This window comes from Pituophis catenifer, unplaced genomic scaffold, assembly GCF_029215685.1.
Source record: "Pituophis catenifer annectens isolate HBS135680 unplaced genomic scaffold, rPitCat1.0.hap2 SCAF_1, whole genome shotgun sequence".
NCBI classification, from domain to species: Eukaryota; Metazoa; Chordata; class Lepidosauria; order Squamata; family Colubridae; genus Pituophis; species Pituophis catenifer.
The window spans coordinates 197,894,112-197,917,233 of record NW_027256881.1 but is presented as its reverse complement, the minus strand read 5'-3'; the positions used below and the strand labels follow the sequence as shown (position 1 = coordinate 197,917,233).

At 36.5% G+C, this 23,122-nt stretch overlaps 1 protein-coding gene across 1 annotated transcript in view; it reads left to right on the top strand.

Moving 5' to 3' along the window:
• Window positions 1-23,122, top strand: part of UBR3 (ubiquitin protein ligase E3 component n-recognin 3) — a 116,711-nt gene that overhangs the window by 29,128 nt on the left and 64,461 nt on the right. Inside the window, exons 9-23 of the mRNA XM_070937213.1 lie at window positions 3,853-4,032; window positions 4,458-4,591; window positions 5,738-5,824; window positions 6,773-6,838; window positions 6,925-7,014; window positions 7,951-8,079; window positions 8,169-8,221; window positions 11,095-11,228; window positions 14,415-14,500; window positions 15,261-15,402; window positions 15,815-15,911; window positions 16,987-17,128; window positions 17,521-17,625; window positions 19,187-19,360; window positions 21,284-21,744. Coding sequence (XP_070793314.1) covers window positions 3,853-4,032; window positions 4,458-4,591; window positions 5,738-5,824; window positions 6,773-6,838; window positions 6,925-7,014; window positions 7,951-8,079; window positions 8,169-8,221; window positions 11,095-11,228; window positions 14,415-14,500; window positions 15,261-15,402; window positions 15,815-15,911; window positions 16,987-17,128; window positions 17,521-17,625; window positions 19,187-19,360; window positions 21,284-21,744 — 2,080 coding nt within the window. The remainder of the gene's footprint in view (window positions 1-3,852; window positions 4,033-4,457; window positions 4,592-5,737; window positions 5,825-6,772; window positions 6,839-6,924; window positions 7,015-7,950; window positions 8,080-8,168; window positions 8,222-11,094; window positions 11,229-14,414; window positions 14,501-15,260; window positions 15,403-15,814; window positions 15,912-16,986; window positions 17,129-17,520; window positions 17,626-19,186; window positions 19,361-21,283; window positions 21,745-23,122) is intronic.

Below are 23,122 nucleotides of genomic sequence, written 5' to 3'. Positions count from 1 at the left end.
ATTCATTGATTGGTTCAAAGAGAATTTACTATTGTTCTTCTATCAATACTGAAGTAGGATAACAGTATATTTTCTGTCTCCCTAGATCTCCTTAATATGTGGTTCACTTTTACATCTTTCTGACATGCACTTCTATGTTGCCATTCAATTCAAATCCCAAAGGTGCTTTTTTCAAGAGGCAACTGGACTTTCTGGTTTTTCTTTGAAGAAGTTTCACTTCTCATCCAAGAAGCTTCTTCAGCTCTGAGTTGAACATCTTCAAAGAAAAACCAGAAAGTCCAGTTGCCTCTTGAAAAAAAGCACCTTTGGGACAACCAGGACCTGGATGACTGAGAATCTCCATAGACATTCAATGCAAACTTTGTTAGTTTCTTTTATTCATACGTGAGGACCTTCATTGCCAATTTTAAGTGCTTCATTTTGGAATCTTCATAGCAGCACATTTTCATAAAGAATATACGACCCATTGTTAGTTAGATGTAGTTTTCAAGGAATTCTGGTGTTCCCATACATCAGTGATTGTCTCCTTCTTGAAAGTGGGCAGAGAGATTACTTTTGCTCCCGTTTTCTCCTGTTCTGCTCTCCATCTCTGTTTCTATTGTATCTTTGGCATATAATTTCCATCAATGATCTGAAACGAAGAGGTCTAGAGTAAGTGTAGAGTAGGGATCATCTCAGATTAAATAATAAATTAGGTGATGGAAGTGGATCTGCCACACATTGAGAATATCTGACAATCAACTACCAAAGCTGGCTTTTAACAGCTTCAGTGAACTTACATAGAAATGCCTCCACGATGGGGATTGTATTTCAATAAAAAAGCTCATTTGAAAAGAAGCAGAAGACACTGTATTAGAGTCCCTAAACATTAGCAGTAAAAAGTGTCACTGAAACTGGCAAGTTCAACTAGCAACAAGTGGAAACTAATGGTAAAAGAAATAAGTAATGAGGTCAGATGCACTACACAAATGCATGGGTGTAGTGTCAATAAGAAAGTTAAGCAAGGCCCCATCTGAGAAGTCCCCATTTTTGGTGCCAGTCATACTTTTCCTTTCTTTTTCTTTTTTTCAGGAAAATATGGATTTATATTCCTTAAATGTTTACATTTTTAAAAACAAGTTTTTGCAGTCTGGTATTTTTAAGTCTTTTATTTTACATTTCAGTAGTATATGCTTTGTAAAATTTTACAGTTATAAATAAATTTATATATTTAGGTATTATACATAGATAACTTTTGTTATTTAGAATATGTAGCCTTGTTCTCTGCAGTCTTCCACCTCAGCAAATAGTAAATGGAGACCAGGCTTCAGTCTACACATAAAGTATTTCATATACTCTATTTGGCCTTGTTTTGGATGAACTTTCCACATGCACAAAATGGCAGACAGGCTTTTGTACATATGTAAATGATATTTTATAAGAATTACTGTTAGGTTACCTATACAGATTATCTCTATATGCTCCTTCTCCTCTTCAGTCGGGCATAATGTCATTCTCTGGGTCCACTCAGTCATGAGATTCCATGTAGCTTACTCATGATGGTCTGAGGAAAGAGAATTGCTGTGAGGAAGCCATATGGAGCCTCATGACAAGGTTGATCCAGAAACATCCACTCTGATTGAGTGAGGAAGGATAACTATAAATACATTATGCAGATGACTCCTATGGAAGAAAGGTAAGAAAGCAGCTGACCATACGCTCTGCAACCAAACCCTCCAGTTCATACAGACCCAAGATTCTTTATTCATAGAATCTATGATTCTTTATTCATATAATTAGGTATAACAGGTGGTTACAGAGTTCATTATGTAAATATTCAGAGTTCAATAAGTAAATGTTCTTAAGCCTTTTCCATCGAACTATTTTTTGCATCCTGGAAACCATAATACTACTCTTGTCTCCTTTTCTTTACTGAGGCTTGAAAAATCAATCTGCTTCTAGTAAGAGAAAGACATTGTTATACAAGGTACTGACATATATATAGAAATCCTATAATGAAGAGGTTTATTTCTGTACTGTTACTAGAGAAAGCTTTTTATCTACCGTATTTTTCGGAGTATAAGACACACCTTTCCCCCAAAAAAGACGGTGAAAATCTGGGTGTGTCTTATACACTGAATGTAGCCCCGCCTACCCACCTTCCGCCACCTTTCAGGCGTTTTCAGCCCTATGCGTCATGTTTTCGGGCAGTTCCAGGTGGGGGGGGCGGGGGATCGGCGGCATCCTCATTGCTACTTGGATTTTGATAACGAGCAGCACAGATCTTTTTATCCATTTAAAACAAACCCTATCACCCTACGCGCATTTAACTGGAGTGAGTGGGATGGAGTGAGGGATGATTTTCATGGGGGCAGAAGAAGAACTTGGCACTTAACGCTCCACTCCTGAGACGCCCCCGTCTTCCTACCTATAGCCATAGGTGTTGAAAGCCTGGCTTTCTCGCAGCAAGGCCTGATAGAGACGCAGCACTTCAGTCCTCCTGGACGCTGCCATCTCGTAAACAAGGTGCCGGTCTTCCTGGCAAGCCCCTGCGCCTTTGCTGCCTCAGTCGGAGCCTGATTCTGCAAGCGGCTCAGGAACATGAAGGTCGGGACTCATTTGGTGACGTGGGCGCTTCTGCATGAGAGGCGTAAGGCAAGGCGGTTCTCCAGATAACCCAGGCGGAGAGCGGTTGGCTTCTGCTCCTGGCCCGGGCGACGGATCTGGCCAGGAGGAAAGAGAAGGTGAATCTGCAGAAAAGGAGGAGGAGGAGGGTGCGCGGCTCTGCGAATTGCATCGAGGAATCTGGTAGGGAAAAGAGCATCACCTCCATGCATTGCGTTTTCCGGTGTTTTCCTCCCTGATTCCCCGATGCAATTCGCAGAGCCTCGCGCCCTCATGAAAAAGCAGTGGCGGCAGTTTTTGGCTGGTTCCAAGCAGCACCCTAACTGCTTCCGCTACCCATCTCCCAGCGTGCGGAGACCTAAAACGCGATGCTCGTTTTTGGCAATCCCTGTTGCCTGGAACTGCCCAAAAACCACTGTTCAAGCGACGGGGATTGCCAAAAACAAACATCGCATTTTCGGTCTCCACATGTTGGGAAATGGGCGGCGGCAGCAGTTTCCTCCCCAATTCCCCGATGCAATTCGCAAAGCCACGTGCCCTCACCCTCCTTTTCCGCAGAGTCACCTTCTCTTTCCTCCTAGCCAGATCCGTCTCCCGGGCCAGGAACAGAAACCAACTGCCCTCCGCCTGGGTCGCGTGGAGAAGGGGCAGGCCAGGCGGTGAGCTGCCTTGCCTTATGCCTCTAGAGCAGAATCCCCCGCTTCACTAAATGAGTCCCGACCATCATGCTTCCCGGGCCGCTTGCAGAATCAGGCTCCGATTGAGGCAGCAGAGGCGCAGGGGCTTGCCGGGAAGCCCGGCACCGTGTTTACAAGATGGCAGCATCCAGGAGGACTGAAGTGCTGCGTCTCTATCAGGCCTTGCTGCGAGAAAGCCAGGCTTTCAACGCCTACGGCTGTAGGTAGGAAGACGGGGGCGTCTCAGGAGTGGAGCCTTCGGTGCCAAGTCCCTCTTCTGCCCCCATGAAAATCATCCCTCACCCCATCCCACTCACTCCAGTTAAATGCACATAGGTGATAGGGTTTGTTTTAAATGGATAAAAAGATCTGTGCTGCTCGTTATCAAAATCCGAGTGGAAATGAGGACGCTGCTCATCCTGATGTTGGTAGGCAGAGGCAGAATTCTTTTTTTCTTGTTTTCCTCCCCCAAAATTAAGGTGCGTTTTATAGTCTGGTGCGTCTTATAGTCCAAAAAATATGGTAACTATTACGTTTTTAACAAATTGTTAACATTTGCTTTTACTTTTAGATGAGGAAAACAGTTTACATGTAGTTGTGAACTGTGGAGAAGCACTGTTAAAAAACAATACTTACTGGCCACTTGTCAGTGATTTTATTAATATCCTTTCGCATCAAAGTGTGGCTAAGAAATTTTTGGAAGATCACAGGCTATTAGTAACATGGATGAACTTTGTGTCATTTTTTCAAGGTATGTGATGCTTTCATTGATTATATACATTATTTTTGATTAGAGAAGCAGTTTGACAAAACGTTTTAAAGCATATGGAGGGGGTTTATAATGATTATTTTTTCAAAAGCTCAGTTACAGATACTGAAATTAATTGAAATTACTTAATTAATGAAGTTAATTGGTTACTACAATTAGAACAGTATTCCAACTGTTGTAAGATCACTTGCACTGAACATGATCTGTAAAGGGATTCTAATTTTTATTTTCTGCTTGGCCATTTTCCTTGCTTTTAATGCTTATCCCACACATGTTTGACAACTAACTTTGTTGTTTAATGCATCCCTACAGGAGTTTTTGTAAATAGCTAGCAGTAGATTTATTGAATAGTGTGAAAAACACATTATTATTCATGGGTAAAATGTACAATGTCTCAATCTTTTAAGGCATGAATTTAAATAAAAGAGAACTTAATGAACATGTTGAGTTTGAATCCCAGACGTACTACGCTGCTTTTGCTGCTGAACTTGAGGCCTGTGCTCAACCAATGTGGGGCTTACTGTCACATTGCAAAATCAGGGTAAGTTGAGCTATGTTTTTTTTCTCTCTTCTGGATCTTTATGATTGTATATTTTAAAAAGCAGTATGCAGTTGGGTCAAATCAAACATCAGCCTGTGTTAACTACTGTGTCTTGTGATCCATTGGGCCAATACAATATTTTATGCCAGTTGGCCTGAATATCTGGTCAGAAAGAGCTATTCGGCCATAAGACACAACCAGGGGTGAAATGCTCCCGGTTCGGACTGGATCGCCCGATCCGGTAGCGATGGCGGTGGGTGGTTCGGAGAACCGGTAGCAAAAATCCCTGCCCGCCCCCCCCATGCCCAGCTGAGCCGCGCGATCATCAGAGGCTTTTTTTTTTTTTACTTTTAAAAGCATTTTTTCTACAACCTCTTCGGCCAAAAAAATGCTTTTAAAAGTAAAAAAAAAAAGCCTCTGATGATCGCGCGGCTCAGCTGGGATTGTCAGAGGCTTTTAAAAGCATTTTTTTCTGCAACCTCTTACGGTTGTAGAAAAAATGCTTTTAAAAGTAAAAAAAAAAAAAGTTGGCCACACCCACACAGTCACATTACCTCCGCCACCAAGCCACACCCCCAGAACAGGTAGTAACAAATTTTACATTTCACTACTGGACACAACTATTAAAAAAATCAAGCCAAGTAAAGAGAGAATATAATTTATGGGAATATTGGCTAATTCCCAACATGTGTGAAGAACAAGTGTGCTGTATTCCTGAAAAATGCATAACTCTTTCTTATTTTTCCTGAAATCTGTAACACTTTCTTGCTTTCTTCCTTGATTCTACTATTGGCATTGGGCTTTCCTTTAAATGCAAATCCTCTTTCTCTTCATGGAAGGAATTGAGAGAAGCAGAGAGCCCCCCCTCTCGTTTTCATGAGAATTCCCTCTCCCTATCTACAGTAGTGTACAGAACGTCCTTTTGAGGGCAACCTTTCCAGCCACTGTTAGGTGAGAAGTAATGGCAAAAAAAATCACCTCTCTGTTTAATCTTCCCATGAGTGGAGCTCTGTAAATCCAAGACACATTAAGGGGAACAAAAAAGAAACATGGAAGCTGCAGCCCTCCCATTTACCTTACTACGTCTTTGAAAAGCTACAAGCCTTTGTTTTTTTCAGTCTGTGCAATATTTGTAATTCACTTCAGGAGACGCAAGAGTACACAAGAAATGTTGTCAGATACTGCCTAGAAGCACTTCAGGATTGGTTTGATGCAATCAACTTTATAGATGAGGTGGGTATGTCCTGCACATTTAATTTGATATTTGAATAATCGTATCATACCATATAATACTATCATATAATTTTGGAATTAAATGTACTGATTTTTTTTTCTTTAGCCTACATTTCTTGGTTAACAGTTCACATTTGATATTTCTTCTGAGCAATTCAGAATTTTCTGTCATCACAAATACGTGAAAATATAAATTCATTGGGATTTGCTAAAATTTAGTTGATTTTTATCCTCAATATTCAATTAAAAACATAATATTTCAGTAAACCTGTAATATGCTTGTAATTAGAGTTGGTGGACTATCTATGCAGGGAGCAATTACACATTGCAGGCCATAGATCAGGGGTCGGCAACCTGCGGCTCTGGAGTCGCGTGTGGCTCTTTCATCCCTATGCTGTGGCTCCCTGTCGCCACTCAGCTCCACAATTGATAGAGCTTTCAGTTAGGATAGGTAGAGGAAAAAGGACACCGCACTAGGAGGAGAAACTATGGTGGGGGGAACCGGACTTCCAGTTGGCTCCAGAATTGAACGAGGGGCTTCTGGTTAGGGCCTTTTGTGGCTCTTTGAGTGTTTAAGGTTGCCGACCCCTGCCATAGATCCTTTTAGAAGATGCTGTGACTTGTATTGCACGATTTGTAAAGAATCTTTACTAAAGAAATGACAAATACACTTGCAAAGCTTTTTTTTTTTCAAATTCTTACATGGCATTTATCCTTGTCCATTATCAGATTTCCCCTTCAAATTCATTTTTATGTTACTGATTACTTCAAAGATACATTTATTTTATGAATTGAATGTTTCAGAAAACATTAATAAGTGGGGACTCAGTGACCTTGATTTTCAGGGCAAAATTGAGTTCTGACTATGAATGTTTCCTCAAGTCCAGAAAATTGTCATAATCCCCAAATTGAATTTCTTATTAATAGTCTAATATCCTTTTTTTGCAGCCTACTCCTAATCAGGTTACATTTCATCTCCCATTGCATCGCTACTATGCTATGTTTTTGAGTAAGGTAGGTAAATCATTTTTGCAGAGTAAAATTGGGCATTTTACAAGTAGATTACATGAGGATAAAATATGCACTTACTTTATTTATAGGCTGTTAAATGTCAAGAGCTAGATTTAGATTCTCTTCTTCCAGACCAGGAGATGTTGATGAAACTAATGGTTCATCCACTTCAAATTCAGGTAAATCTTTTCTTATCTCAGCATACTATTATGTAAATGTTTGAGAGATGTCAAATAGTGATCACTGATGAAATTTCATAGACAGAGTATTCAATTTGCCTAAGATTTACTAGAAACAATTGATTTATATGAATGAAGGTAAATATACATGTCCCAGGATAATGTTGCAGGATCCAGTCTGGGTCAGTCATCACAACCAGAGTTTTAGTCTTCCAAGTTTTTGGACTTGTACTGGAGCCCATCCTCAGGGAACTTCTCTCTAGCAGAGTGTGAGCTATTCTGTGTGTGGTACAACAGGCACTATAAATATCACACAGAAAACAGCTAGAGAGAAGTTCCCTGAGGATGGGCTCCAGCACGAGTCCAAAAGCTCGGAAGACTAAATTGTTTAGTCTAAATTGCAATTGTTTTATAGCTGAATGTATGACTCTACCTGTCCAACTTGAATGTATTTATCAAACTCTTGTCCTTATGTCAAAGCATTTTATTTTATTAGGTTTCAATTTATATTTATGTTCATAAGGAGCACAGGAAAGAGAGACAAATTGCTAGATAATGCAAGTTTACAAGGAACAAAAGCAAGAGAAAATTTTCAAAGGAAATTAAATACAAGAAAAATAGGCAAGGTACTATCAGGACTACTGCTTTATTTGATTGAATATTTAAATTTATTCTAGGAGCTGAAGATGGCAATCATTGCACTAAAGCATAAACTAGAAACTTAAATTTGTTGCTTCTTTCTTGAGATAGTATACATATGTGGTCCTAACAAGAACAAATATGATGGGGATCTGCTGCAAAAACTGTATAACTCAATATAGGAATGCATTTTCAGAAAATAAAAATAACACACAACATCAATAGATCACATGTTTATCTATATTATAAAATATAATAATGTGGAAATTGTTTTCCTTTTTTCCCCACATTTGGTAGGCAAGCCTTTCTGAAATTCATAGTAATATGTGGGTAAGGAATGGCCTGCAGATTAAAGGACAAGCCATGACATATGTGCAGTCTCACTTCTGTAATTCTATGATTGATCCTGACATTTATCTGTTACAGGTAGGTCAACGCTCTCTTTGACTCCATCGTTTAGTGTTAGTACATAATTGAATATGATAACTAACATATGTGTATGTTTGTCTCTGAAGGTTTGTGCTTCTCGACTTGACCCGGATTATTTTATTTCCTCAGTTTTTGAAAGGTAAGATGCTATTATTTTGTATAAAAAATAATCTACAGGTAGTCCTCGATTTATAACAGTTCATTTAGTGACAGTTCAAAGCTACAACGGCATTGAAAAAAGTGACTTATGACTGTTTTTCACACTTACGACGATTACCTCCCTGTAGTCACATGATCAAAATTTGGATGCTTGACAATGAACTCATAGTTATGATGGTTGCAGTGTCCGGGGGTCACGTGAATAGCTTTTGCGACTTTCTGATAAGCAAAGTCAATGGGGAAGCCAGATCCACTTAATAATTGTGCTACTAACTGCAATGATTCACTTAACAACTGTGGCTAGAAAGGTCGTGAAATGGGGCAAAATTCACTTAAAATTAAAATCTCACGTAACAACATAAATTTTGGGCTCTATTGTGGTTGTAAGTTGAGAACTACGTGTATTTATTATGCTTGTATACCAACAAACAGAAAAAGCCAATTTACAATAAACATACATCCAGTTAATATGTCCACCATATGCATTCTTAAAATTGTAAACTGTATAGATGTGAGGAAAAGACAGAAGCTATCTAGGCAAATTGGAAACATTCAAAATAGAGTGCTCCCTAAACTACATTACATTACATTACATTACATTACATTACATTACATTACATTACATTACATTACATTACATTACATTACATTACAAGCATCAAGATGGCAGCTGAGTTGCAGTGGATAAAGATTCTCACCACTGTGAGTGTTAAGCATTGCATGGTGCACGGTTTTTAAAAAAATGATCTTAATTTTTTCTTCTAATCACTATCTCTGACAGAACTCTGGAGTTCCATGAAACCCCAGTGGAGAAATGCTGATTTACAGAGATAATTTCTCATTAAATCTTTCAAACGAAAATAATTCATCTAGAGGCCTGTTTAGCAAGGATATTTCTATAACAGTGAAAATAATTACGAAGATTTGGAAAGCTATTTCTCCATTGAAAACAAAACAAATGGGAACATCTCTGTCAGCCTTCCCAGATAGACAAGACAGGAAACACGACCCAATGAGCTAATTCTGCTTTAATCTAAGGCTACCTTAATAGAATCTTGCAAGTCTGAAAGTACAAATCTCCCACTGTCTCTTTTTACAGTCTCATAAGTTAGGGAGGATACTTTTAGAGTTTCTTTATCTGCCTTTATCTGCTTGATTGTTCTCTAGGGATATCTCTGCCCTCCTCCTCCCCAGTCAATCACATCTCATACACCTGTACATCTGCTGACATTCTTTTTCGGCCTTCTATTAAGGCGTCACCCTGTACTTAACTCCTACTTATTTTCAAACTTACATAATCAGAAATCAGCACATTCTTCCTTTTTGCAGTCAGGAATTTATTCATTCATTCTGGGTGTAGCACAAAAATAATGTATCAAGGGATTTCCATTTTATGGAACTTTTTTCAGTCAAAACAACAACCAAGGCCATTCTCAAGAAGAAATTTCTTAAGTCAGAAACTCATGTCAATCTATGGTTGCAGCCATCTCATAAACATTCCTCACAAATCCCCCCTCACTAGAGTTTTGCAGGGCTGCAACCATTTAACAGCCACCAAGCTCTGCATGTTGGATCTTCATGCCTCTAAAGCACGGGTGTCAAACTCATGGCGTCATGTTGCTGTCACATGATGTTTCATGACATTTTTCCCCTTTGCAGAGCTGGGGTGGACGTGGCCTGGGCATGACGCATCCGGCCCACTGACCACCAGTTTGATACCCTGCTCTAAAGGATCTTCTGGATGTCAATCTTTGTCATTGATTCTTTCTCCCATACAGACTCCGTAGGTTGTTTACAACCTAGTGGAGTTGGCTACATTCCTGCATACGTTCTACATAGAAGTATTTCTCACTTACTGACCACAATTGGCATGGGCAACTCTCACTAGGTCACTAAGATGGAAAATCACATGACCATGATGGACTTACATCATTTCCCATTTGATCATTACGTAAATTACCATGTTAAATGAGACATTACGTTACCACAATTTGCAATTTTATTTCCACATTCTCCATTAACTCTGCTTTCATAAGCTGGTTACGAATCATACAAATGGCAATTACGTGACTGTTGTAAATGTGCACTGGTTGTGAAATGGCCAAATGGTGATTACATAACCAGGATGCTTTTGCAGTCATAAATGCAAAGATTGGTCACACTTTTTTTACCACTAGTAGTAATTTTGAACAATCACTAAACAAGACAGTGAGTAAGCAACAACTACCAGTATCCCATACTTGGATGTCTCAAAACATCAAATAGTACACTGGTCAGAAGGTGTCTCTTAGTTTGGTAGAAAGCATGTATCCCAATGCACATGTTATTTTGACTGATAATTTTCTTTAGCAATATAGCCAACTTCTTCTAGGCTGGATTTTTTTTCTTGCTCAGGGTACCTTTATAGAGATTCCTCTCAAATTTCTTGCTCTTAGCAATGGCAAAAAGCTAAAGAGAGAAAATCAGCAAGAGTTTAGTTACATGATTTTCTTGCCTTCATAGATGTTAGGAATATTTACTTGCCCTATTCACACCAAATTGGAGGAAACCTTCAAGGTATATCGGCTGAGTTCCATTTTCTGTAGAGTACAATGGGGAAAAATACAAGATAGGTCCAAGAAGCATAAAATGGATGCTGATCTGAAAGCTTGCAAATTAAGCTAATACCGTTGTTTGGGGCCTAATTCTTTATACAATGTATAGGGTATGATGGCAGGATTTTCTATAGCTTCATAACCCTCTCAAGTTGTTAGCAAGAATAGATTTTTGGGTCGCATGAATTCAAAGGTTTCTTCAAACCCATACACTCTTATGTTTCTGAATTTGTCTTTGTTTTCCTTTTTATCCCTATAGGTTCAAAGTGGTTGATCTCTTAACAATGGCTTCCCAACATCAGAATACAGTGCTAGATTCGGAGCATGAGAGGTCAATGTTAGAAGGCGCTTTAACCTTTCTTGTCATTCTTTTAAGTCTACGTTTACATTTAGGTGAACTTGGAGTCTTTTCTTCTATGCTTTAGTTTTTAGCAGCTTATTTATGCAGGTGTGCGTAACATAGACCTTAATGAATTTTAAATTATCGGGATGGGGGTAGATAACTAATAGTAACAACAGGTACAAACTATTTGGTAACAATTTTCTTATTTCTTGCAACCTGGTTAAATATACATTTGTATTTGGTTTTTTTTTTTTTTTTTACAAATGATTGCTATATTAAAGGCGTAGTTAAGGAAGCCAACATGTAATTCTTAATTTGAGTGCCCCATTGGCCGAAGTTCTGTTCTGTTATATTTCATGGGGCTAGTTCCCAGGTAAATATGTGTAGCGTTATTGTTTTGATCCTTAATCTTTTATTACCTATTCTAGTTAAAGACTTACGAAACTGGGGAATTGTAGAAAGTTGCTTTATTCTAGTTTGGGCCCCCAATGGGGGAACACCACAGTAGAGGTGGTTGATCGATTAACAACAGATTAACATCTCCCCCCAACCTGCCCCTCCTCCCCATCTTTAATTAGATCGTAGCGATTGGCTTGTTTTAATTTAGGTTATTAGTACCGTATTTTCCGGCGTATAAGACGACTGGGCGTATAAGACGACTCCTGACTTTTCCTGTTAAAATATAGGGTTTGGGCTATACTCACTGTATAAGACTACCCCTCTTCCAATGCACACCAAATAAAAATTAAAAAACATCAACTGGCTCACCCACAATGTAAAAGCAGCTGTGCTAGACCCAAAATGGCCCTTGCAACAAGCAGGAACCTCACACAGCCACAAAAAGCCCAAAAAACCAACTTTCACACTTTACACACACACAACACAACACAACTGGCTCACCCACAATGTAAAAGCAGCTGTGCTAGACCCAAAATGGCCCCTGCAACAAGCAGGAACCTCACACAGCCACAAAAAGCCCAAAAACCCGACTTTCACACTTTACAAAATTCCATATACAGCTTTGTGAGATTTTGTGTCGTTAGAGTGAAACACTACAGAAACACACTAAATCTCAGAAAGCTGCACAAATATTATTTTATTTTATTTTATTTTTATTTTTATATGAAAGCTAAATTTAAAACTTCCTAAACTTTAAATGGCTAGGTCTAAAAAAGAACAACTAAAAAAACCCCCAGTTAACTATTTTTTTAAAGCTCCCAAAGGGGAAAAAAACTTACCCAATAGAGCAGGGGTCTCCAACCTTGGCAACTTTAAGACTTGTAGACTTCAACTCCCAGAATTCCTCAGCCAGCTTTGCTTTGCTGGCTGAGGAATTCTGGGAGTTGAAGTCCACAACTCCCTGCCTGCTTGATTGCAGGCAGGGAGTTGCTTGCTGATGGAATGGATTCAGGCAAGCGAAGCAAGGCAAGCGTTGCGACTAGCAGCTAAGGTAAGCAAGCTGGAGGGGGAAAACTTTTTTCCTTTTACATGGCTCTGGCGATCCCAGCTGAGTTGCCTGATTAGCAGGCAACTCAGGTGGGATGATCAGAGCTTGGCTCGTCAGAGCCTTTCGGGCTGGTCTGCCTGGTTACAGGAGAACGACACCCGGCGTATAAGATGACCCCCGACTTTTGAGAAGATTTTCATGTGTTAAAAAGTCGTCTTATACGCCGGAAAATACGGTATATTTATATTTATCTTTCATGATTGTAAGCTGCCCAGAGTTAACCTTGTGGTAAGATGGGCGGTCAATAAACTTCTATAAATAAATACTACATCAAATCAGTTATTTCATTTAGTTCACTATTTTCAACAGTCTCTGTTAGGGATAAAGATGGAAGTATTTCTTGACTTTGCTTGGACATCCTGAGAAAACAATCTGGTTCTCCTTACTTAGTTTGTTTTGTTATTGATTGAGACCTTTGAAGTCTCCAGGGTGCTTGCAACAAAACAGCCAACTTTTCTTTCATCTCTAGAAGAGAAGATGTTAGTTTATTTTACAGCTAGGTAGACTCTAGTTACCCCTGCCGAGCACAACACAATTAACCAGAACCAACATTTCTTTCTGGTTTGGCAATGGGGGAGGGGTCTATTCTCCAAACTTTAGCTAGATTGTAGGGCTAAAGTTAGCATTAGGTTTATTCTGTTATATCCCAACTCCAAACTAAAAAAAAAAGCTTTGGCTTTTCTTGTCCTGCTTATTTCCATGGAAGGGTGAAATCTAGTGTCAATTGGAAAAATGATCAGTAATGGCAAAATGGTTAGCGTTTGCTCTTTACTTCAGCTTTTTATCTTTCCTTTTCTTTATTAAGGAAACAGTTCATTTCTGATGATTTAACGAAATTCAAGCTTATGTTGGAGCAAATGATCAGATGCATTTGCATCAGATTGTATTCTTATATTGTATATGCTGTATTCATAAATACTTCAATACTTTTGAAGTATTGTGACTCGTGGGGATTTATTGTTAATAGATAAAAGTTAATTGTTTGGATAGTTCAATCAAATTTTTATTACGGTCAGGGTACCAGCATAATGAGGGTGGGATAGAAACTATTTTTTAAGAACTAAAATATATGTAAACAGAAAGTTAACACAAAATTAAAAAACATTGTAATTGCACATGTGATCAGTTTATTTATTCAATTTATATCACTACCATCTGAAATATATGAATCTTGGCCACTAACAAAGAATGAAAACAGGTAAAAAGCATCATAACAAAAGGAGCAATAAATATACCTATGATAAGAAACTCAACTTCAAAGTCCCAAGCTTGGTAACAGTTGCTTTTTAAGTTTCTATTTTTTTAAAAAATACTGTGTGTGAGGTTTTTTTTTTTAAGTCAATAATTATATAATGTATTAACTATACAATGCCATAGTAACTTGAATTTAAAATCTGGAGATAATTTCCCACTGGCTAAGTAGGTCCCCCCCCCCTTTGTTGTTGTTGTTGTTGTTGTTGAACATCAATCTGATGTTAGCATCAGATTGAGGAGAATGTTAATTTACTATGCATTTTATATAAGCCTAAATAACTCAATGGGACTCAGTGTCTAATTAAGGTCTCTTACATAGAACTGGGCTTGTAAGATCATGTATTATATTTGGATTTCTTCAATATACTTTAGGCCATTTAAACAGGTTTATCATTTAGTTGGAAAGTTGTATAGTAAACACAAATCTTTTATTTCTTAGATTTTGAGTATATTAATTTTCCTATCAATTTTCTAGGGATGACAGATGATGAGATTTTAAGAGCCGAAATGGTAGCTCAGCTCTGCATGAATGACAGAACTCATAGTTCTCTACTGGACCTTATATCCTTGTATTATATGAAATTATTTGATTTATTATTTCAGGCATTCTGTTGCATTTTCCTTCCATTTGTTTTACAAATAAAACTATTTTGAACTTGTGTTAGCCATATCAGGTTAATCCTTATTTATGGCTAAGCTTTACATACAAAATCACATCAACCTTGGAATAAAGTTTAAACTTTTGTTGTATTATCAGGTTGGCAAAATACTATCAGCAAGGCAAGTTTTTCTAGTTTTGATGTAAGAAATCGATCACACTTTATCCTCGCTTCTTTTACAGTTTGTTTCTAAAGAAGTGACACAAGATTTAAAACCTGTATTTATTTTGGCATTTAGGTAAAGTGCCTTGTCTTCGTTGGGCCCTGGATTCTGTGTAGGAATAGAGGGAACCAGGACAAATAAGCATATATCTTATGTAATTGACAGTTTGAAACATAAATCTGTTTAAAAGTTATGCAATGTATACAAAGAACCAGAAGAGTGCAGTATATCATTATTCTTCTAGCAATGTAAATGTTGCTATTTAAAGATGTACTACAAATTTAATTCCTATAATCCTCAAAAGACTAAAATGTAAAATTAGAGTGTGATTCAAATGTTAATGATTTAATAGAGACCTCTTGTGGTGAAATTCAGCATTTTCACAAGATAATGTTAATAGGTTTTTCCCTCTGAACAGTTGTAAATACAATGTTTATAGCAAACCTTGCTACAGAAAAGATCTTCTTAATGATTGCTATTGTCTTAACCAAACAATAACATCCCAGAAAATCCTAATCCTAAAAGTGGCATTATTCCCGGAAGTTTAAGTTTTGAATCAATGCTGTCTGCTGTGGCTGATTTTAAAGCCCCTGTATTTGAGGCAGGGGGTTCCATGCAGCAAGGAATGTATACACCTAAAGGTAGGATAAAATATATTAATATACTGTACATTTGCAACTTATTTCAAGCACACTAAAAAGTTCAGAAATACTTCTGTTTCATTTTTAACACCAGTTACATAGTTTTAATTATATGATGTACAGTATGTTTGAATGATATGTGCTTTCCCTTTCTTAATCACTTGATTTAAAGAAACAGTATGGTGACTTTTTATGTGTAAAAAAACAATATAATGAATAATATTGCTCAGTTTTAATCTTAGGGAAGGAAGGTTGTGATAGTGGAGATTATGACAAAGTGCATAAATACATAAATACACACACACACACACACACAATTAAATTATGAATTTGTGCTCATTATGAATTATAAAATTATAACAATAAAATATTCATAATTTAATATTAAATATGTTCTGACTCTTTCTAACAGCTGAGATTTGGGATGAGGAATTCGATCCAGTCATGGTAATTCTCCGAACTGTTTATCGCAGAGATGTACAATCTGCAATGGATAGATATACTGCATTGTAAGTGGAATATATTCTGAGTCATAAAAAGGAAGACTGTTATATAACAGAAATAGGAAGCTTTTGACTATTTGGAATCTCTCTCTCTCTCTCTCTCTCTCTCTCTCTCTCTCTCTCTCTCTCTCCCTCCCTCCCTCTCCCTCTCCCTCTCCCTCTCCCTCTCCCTCTCCCCCTCCCTCCCTCCCTCCTCCTCCCCCCTCCCCCCTCCCTCTCCCTCCCTCTCTCTGAATTAATTAATTTACTGTTTACGTGCCTTATAAAAAAAATTAAAGGAGGCAAAAAAACCCCTTTCCTTTCATATAGAGTTATCAGTTAAAACTGGCCATCTTCAGCTAATGGCTGAACTTTTAATTGATCTGTTAACACTGGTTTGTTGGTAGCAGACACGTTGCATCAGAAATAGTAACAATAATTATGGTTTTCTATATTATGTTAGTCCCCAGTCTGGGTGAATTGCAAGCTGCTTCTAAATATAATGGGATATTTCTTGTGTTCAAACCAAGTACCAGAGAAATAATCTGTGAATATATGCAGGACTCAATATTGTATATGGAATCAATTGTGCATGGAATATAGTCAAGAGAAAATCCATTGGTGTGGATAAGCTCTAAAATCTGATCAATATTTATATACAGTTTCAATTTAGCCAGGGAAAAACTGCTTTATTTACAGATTATGACAAGTTATCCCTTATTAGGGTGCTACATAGCAGTTATATATATACTTTTTGTATACTGCAAAAATATTATGAAATGCATAGTTCTGAGCTAGATTTGGTCTGTTTTTATTTCTTTGGTTTTTAGAAATGATATGTCAAAATGATGTATCACCTGCCATATTTCACAAATATATAACCTTTTCATTTTTTAGTGAATTGAATAATGTGTTCCTTCAGGCGAAGTAAAATCAGATTGGAAGTCAACCTTTTGAGTTTCTTCTTTCCTTAGTCTTCTATTCCTTTTTTCCCTCCAGCTATTGTATCCTTAGCTTAAAAAGTGATCCAAATTCAAGTGAATAGTTAATGTTCATTTTTATGGGTAAAGAATATTTAATGTAGAATTTCTGTCTTTTACAGTTTAAAACAAAGTGGAAAAGTCCATGGAAATCCTTGGCCTCCATACAAGAAACGAACACATTTGCACCCAAGTTATAAAGGACTCATGAAACTCTTGCATTGCAAAACTTTACACATTGTACTGTTTACTCTGCTCTACAAGGTACTATTGGAAAGGCTGGGATAAAGAATTTGAAACTAAAAATTACTTTCAACATTGTTTTAAGTTTTGTGTAAAAAATATTGTTTTTATTACACACAATACAATGCAATACAAAACTTTTATATATTTTCCTCTTTTTTATTGTATTTCCAAAGGAAAAATTGAACACAAGTACATATATTTAAGCTTACTAGTATGTATGTACTTTTTCAGTTCTTTTAAAAAAAATATTCTTATAAAAGGATTTTTCCGGTTGTGGCTGAGGTTTCTTGTAACATTCATTCATATATTCAGTTATTGAATTTTGAATGGGAAGTTTTTATTCCCCTGAATTCTAAATTGAAAAAGTTTATAGAGAGTAAAAAAAAATGTGTTTCTTTATTTTGTCATAGATTTTAATGGATCATCAAAATTTGTCAGAACATGTCCTTTGCATGGTTTTATATTTGATTGAATTGGGACTAGAGAATTCTTCTGAGCAGGAATCTGATGAAGAAGTAAGTGCTAATTAAAGCATTTTAGATAGAAAACAAATGAGCTTTGCATTGAAATGGTACAATGTTGTGCTTTTTTCAGGCTTCTAGCTACTCCACACCATTTTTCTCCAATTTCCCTTTCTTTTTATATTCTGCCATATTTCCTGCCTACTGAGTATGTATTTCTTCATCCATTTATAGGTTTTCTCCTGTACCTGTACTGTAAACTCAGTTCCAGTTGCATGAGATTTAAGTTCTCTTATTGAGAAATTAAATCTTCAATTGTGAAGGTATCTTAAAAATAATTGTTAAATGTGAATGTGAAAGTGTCCTACCGATACACAAAAATTTTTACAATATTCCTTCCTTCCTTCCTTCCTTCCTTCCTTCCTTCCTTCCTTCCTTCCTTCCTTCCTTCCTTCCTTCCTTCCTGTATACATTTTCCTGTTCCAGCCATTCCATTCTGTTTTCTTCTGCCACTTTTATTGATTATCCCCATTCAAGTCAACCTATATTCTCTATAGATTCTATATTCTATGTTACCGAATTATTATGGGATAATTTTTAATCATTCCTACAAAATGGTGCCATTTGTAAAAATTGGGGCTACCCCACATCTGCTAATACCTTGTTTGTATGTATGTATGATGTGATTTTAGTTCTATTAATGCAACATGAAAAATCTCCAATATATACTAGTATATGCCTTTGTGATGCTTTTATTTTTAGAGATTTATATGTTTCTCTCGTTGAGTAAAGATAGATGGATTTAAAGGGTGAAGGTGAGCTCAAAGGAAAAGTAATATAACATGTCAGTTAAAATGAGTATTTTAGCCAAGCTAATCTTGTGCAAGTTATTTCTTCTTCACTTACCAGGCATAGTATAGGAATAGCAATAAATCACAAATCTCTTTGAAGGGTTACAAAGAACATGTATTGCTGACCTTGGTATATGGAAGCATGAATTCCATAGGATTGCTATCTTAAATTTTTTTGACATTCCATTTATGTATAATAGTAGATTAGGATATTTTTAAAAATAGTGTATTGAACATATCACAATAATCTGGGACATATAAAATGCTAAGATATAATATTCACGATAAGATAAAAGAAAAATCCATGATAATAATGTGACCCTGGAATGTAGTAAAAGTATTATGTGGCCAGGTTTTCTGAGTACTTTGTAAAGTGAGATGATACATGTTAGGGTCATGCAACCCATTTGGGGACTTCACTTGGTTAGCAATCCCAAGAGAAGCACATCCTGGACAATTCTCAAAACTTTTGAAGTAGCCACGATAAGCCCTTGGGTGACATATCCACTCCAAGAATGTCTCCCCAAATGTTTTGCACAGCATGAATAAGTATAAATTCTATTCTATCTTGAACATACGTTCCCCCCTCAAAAGATATTGGTCTTTATTTTTATTGCTATTAAACTAGTTATATGGTTAAATAGAGAACTAGATTTTTTTTTTACATACTGAAATTGATATTAATTTTTATATATTTACTATTTGTGCTAATTGAATCCTACAGTGTTGATCATCAGTTTCATGTGTTATGCTTGATATACTAGGATTCCATGGGAGGCCATGAACGCTGCCATGATAGCTGGTTTCCAGGGAATAATTTGGTGTCGAACATGCGTCACTTTATTAACTATGTGCGGGTACGAGTACCAGAGACAGCACCAGAGGTGAAAAGAGAACCGCCTGCAAGTACAAGCTCTGATGGCTTAGCAACCTCTCAGGTAAAGTTGTAACCTCTATTTATTTATTTTTTCTTACTGTGGTAATTTTAGATGTTTAAGTTCAACATAGGTTTTTATCTTTTTATAGGGAGTTCAAGTAAGTTTTGCTTAAAAAATATTTTTCTCTGTCACTGTTTACATATCTAGTATTTAGCAATATGATTCTAAAGGGTTTTTAATAGCCTCCTTTTTCCTCCAACTTATCAGAACCCAAGGCGCTCTAAAGGACTCCAGAGAGAGGTAGATTTGTGTGTATTTTTTAAACCTAATGCAATGTTGCCTTAACTATGCTGACCCTAACATTATGGCACTTCCATATTCGTTTCAAAACATTGAGACACAGTAGCCCTTGAAATATTCTTATGATTGTGTTATATATGTATTAAGATATATGAGTGTAATTCTTTAGTTTGGTCTTAAATTCAATATGCGAGCTGCCAGAAATAGTAAGTAACCTGTTAATGGAATATATGCCAGCTTGCTTTCTTTTGATATGTGTGAATTTTTGCTTGAAGTATTGCTAATATTTAATAATTTTGCTGTTTAGTTTCCCCTTTTCTCAGTAAACTTAGGCTTCTGGTACTGTTAAAAATAATTTGAGTTGAAAAATTACTCATGTTCATGAACATATTATTTTGTTTAAATGCTTTATAACTGATTCATAATTAGGTTGCTACCTCTGAGATGGAAAAAGTCTGAAGCCATAATCTATTATGTAAAATGAACATGCATTCTTATATTTTATTAGAATTGAGATTATGATTAAAAAAACCTACTAATAGAAAGTAGGTATCCTACTTTAGTTTTTTAAGAGTTGCAATAAGCTCATATTACTATGACGTACAACTTCTTCTGAAATATATAGTGTGGAGTATGATTCTTCGCATCATCACTAGAATTTTTCTTAAGCATTCCAAATATTTTGGAGTATTAAATGTGCAGTTGTTAGTGATTGCTTTTTAAGGAAGAAAAAAATGTTATTTGTGCTCCCCTTCTATAAATGTTAGACCATTAATTGATAAAAAATGTTCACAATAAGAGAAGTTCTAGAATCTTACTTTTGGATTTTAAAAAACTGATTAAACATACATTCTGGTACTTATATAAGAATAAACTGAGTTTATTATTTCCCAAAAGTTCAGTTTGAAATATATTAGTATTCTATTGTTAATTTGGCTTAACTCATGCTTATTATATTGTAACCCGCTGAAGTGAACTAACTTTATACTGCCAGCATACCTTAATTTGAAATCATGGTTTGAAGTTGTCTTATGAATCTCCTTTTGTAGTATTTGTGGCTTGTTCCATCCCAACTTCATTTCTTTGCTTAATCTTAGTTGATTATTTCATTCTGTTTTTTTCCAGCTGTGAAGGAGAAAGACAGCTGGGGAGGGAACCCTACAAGACAGTTTAAGAACTTCTCATTCACAGTTCTCAGACTTCTCTGTTCCTCTTTACTTTGCCCATCACCAACTCTATTGCGTTATCTGGTGTAGCAGTGGAGACTTATGTACATTTTAACCTTACAGAACATGTCATTCATTTAGGTTGCATTTGCATATAATGCTTAGCTAGCATTTTTGAAATTTAATTTTGTTAAGCATTGTTTAACAAGCTATTATGGCTTGATTCACACACACTGCTAAACTGTTACAACTTCATATAGAACTTGTACAGAACATAGAATTTCCATTCTATGCAAAACCAAGCACAAGCATACCACATTATGGTTCAACATTATATATGAACATTATATGTAAAGGGGTATGTAATATTACAGTATTTTTCAATTATCAGTTTCATTGTATTTTAGATTAAACTAAAATAACAGATAAGAATCCTTTTGATATGTTTTGCTGTTGCTGCTAAAATGTTTTACAAAAAGTTTTGCATCTAATGCAGTGTTTATGTTTTCCTTTTAAGAATTCAGGGACTGCACAAGTGTTCAGTTTGGTTGCAGAGCGTCGAAAGAAATTTCAGGAGATAATTAATCGCAATACTACTGAAGCCAGTCAGGCTGTTCGACCGAAGTCTTCAATGAAATGGTCTGCTCCTGGTGCAACTCCCCAATTAACAACAGCTATTTTAGAAATCAAAGAAAGCATATTGTCTTTGCTTATTAAGCTTCACCATAAACTGTCAGGCAAGCAGAACTCCTACTATCCTCCTTGGTTGGATGACATGGATACTTCAATTCATCATGAAAACCCAAAATATTTTCATGGCGATGGAATGACTGCTGTAGAAAGGATTTTATTAAAAGCTGCTTTTCAAAGTAGATTAAACAAACACATCATTGAAGAAATATGTAGAAGAGTAACTCCAACGGTGCCACCCAAAAAGATTAGTCCAGCAGAGAAGAAAACTTTGGACAAAGAAGAAAGGTAATTTTTTAAAAAGGCTGACAAGAGAAGCATGGTATTATTTTGTTCTCAAACTGTTAATGTTGCCTTATTTTGCGTTTGAAAACGTATTATAAAAAAGTGGGTTGTGGGCAAAAACTTCCTTATGGGTAAAACAAGCCAGGTTCTAATTTAACATTTTATTATTTTATTTTATTATTTTATACACATTTTATGGTACATTTTATAGTACCTTTTCTAGAGGGATGAGCAGGCTGAGCTAGAGGTCAGAGTTAAATGTATAATCAGTTTGGAGTCATTGTGCAGCCACAAGAGACCCAAGTCCTACCTCACATGAATTCCATTGACCCTTATCTAGTTCCAAATTAGCTTGGACCATTAGTTCTCAAATTCTTGAGTATAGGTGGCAAGAGTAAACTCTTAGTGCTTTGAACACAACTCCTATTCCTGGTTATTTGGGTCTGGCAGTTTTGTGGTTTTGAATGACAGAATAAGATATAATGAAGCTAAAGTAAAAAAAAGACAAGAAATTCACCTCTACATAATATTTCAGTTAAAATTAAATCCTATGTCTGTTGCGATTGCTAACCACATGGGCATCTAGTAAAATGTAAGGATATAGAAAGGCATGTGAACATCAGCAGAGAATGGCTCTGGGCTGTCAAGACTTGTGGAGCTAAATGTCTACCAAACTGGAACAGAAATAAATACATGGTGAATGTGAAGTTGCTCAGGGTGCAGTGAGGAATCTAATGAATCAGACACAGATACATTTGGTTAAAATAGGCAAAATACAAGAGCTTTTTAAGATGGTTGCCTGTGTATATGAACATATTATGGTAACAAATTATGACTACACGAGGAATGGTGTCTTACTAAAGCCATTTTGGCAATTTTTCAACTGATCGAGAAATGTCATGTGTGAATTGGCCTTGAAAAAATATACAGATGGCTTTCACGTAATGACCAGTTGTTCAGCAACTGTTTGAATTTATAATGGAGCTAAAATGGTACTTATAATCAGTTACCATAATTATATACTCATCCCCATGGTCACGTGATTGCCATTTGCGACTGTCTTTGCTACCTTCTTACAAAGTCAGTGGGGAAGCCAGCAGGAAGTTACACAGGGCGACCATGTGACAGCGAGAAGTGCTAGAATCTCCGTGGCTAAGTTGCATGCTATGTTGCTTAGTGATGGAAGCTGAATTAAAGTTAAAGCAGAGAAGGCCTCTAGACTCTTAATATGTCTTAATAGATTCATATCAAAACATGCGTTGCTGCCAAAACAAGTCTAAAATCCAGTCTCCCAAAAGGTCTTTATTAAATCTAGGTAACTTTAAAATACAAAACTGATGTTTTAAGGAATAGTTTTTGTGTATGTTTGTGCCTTTGAGTC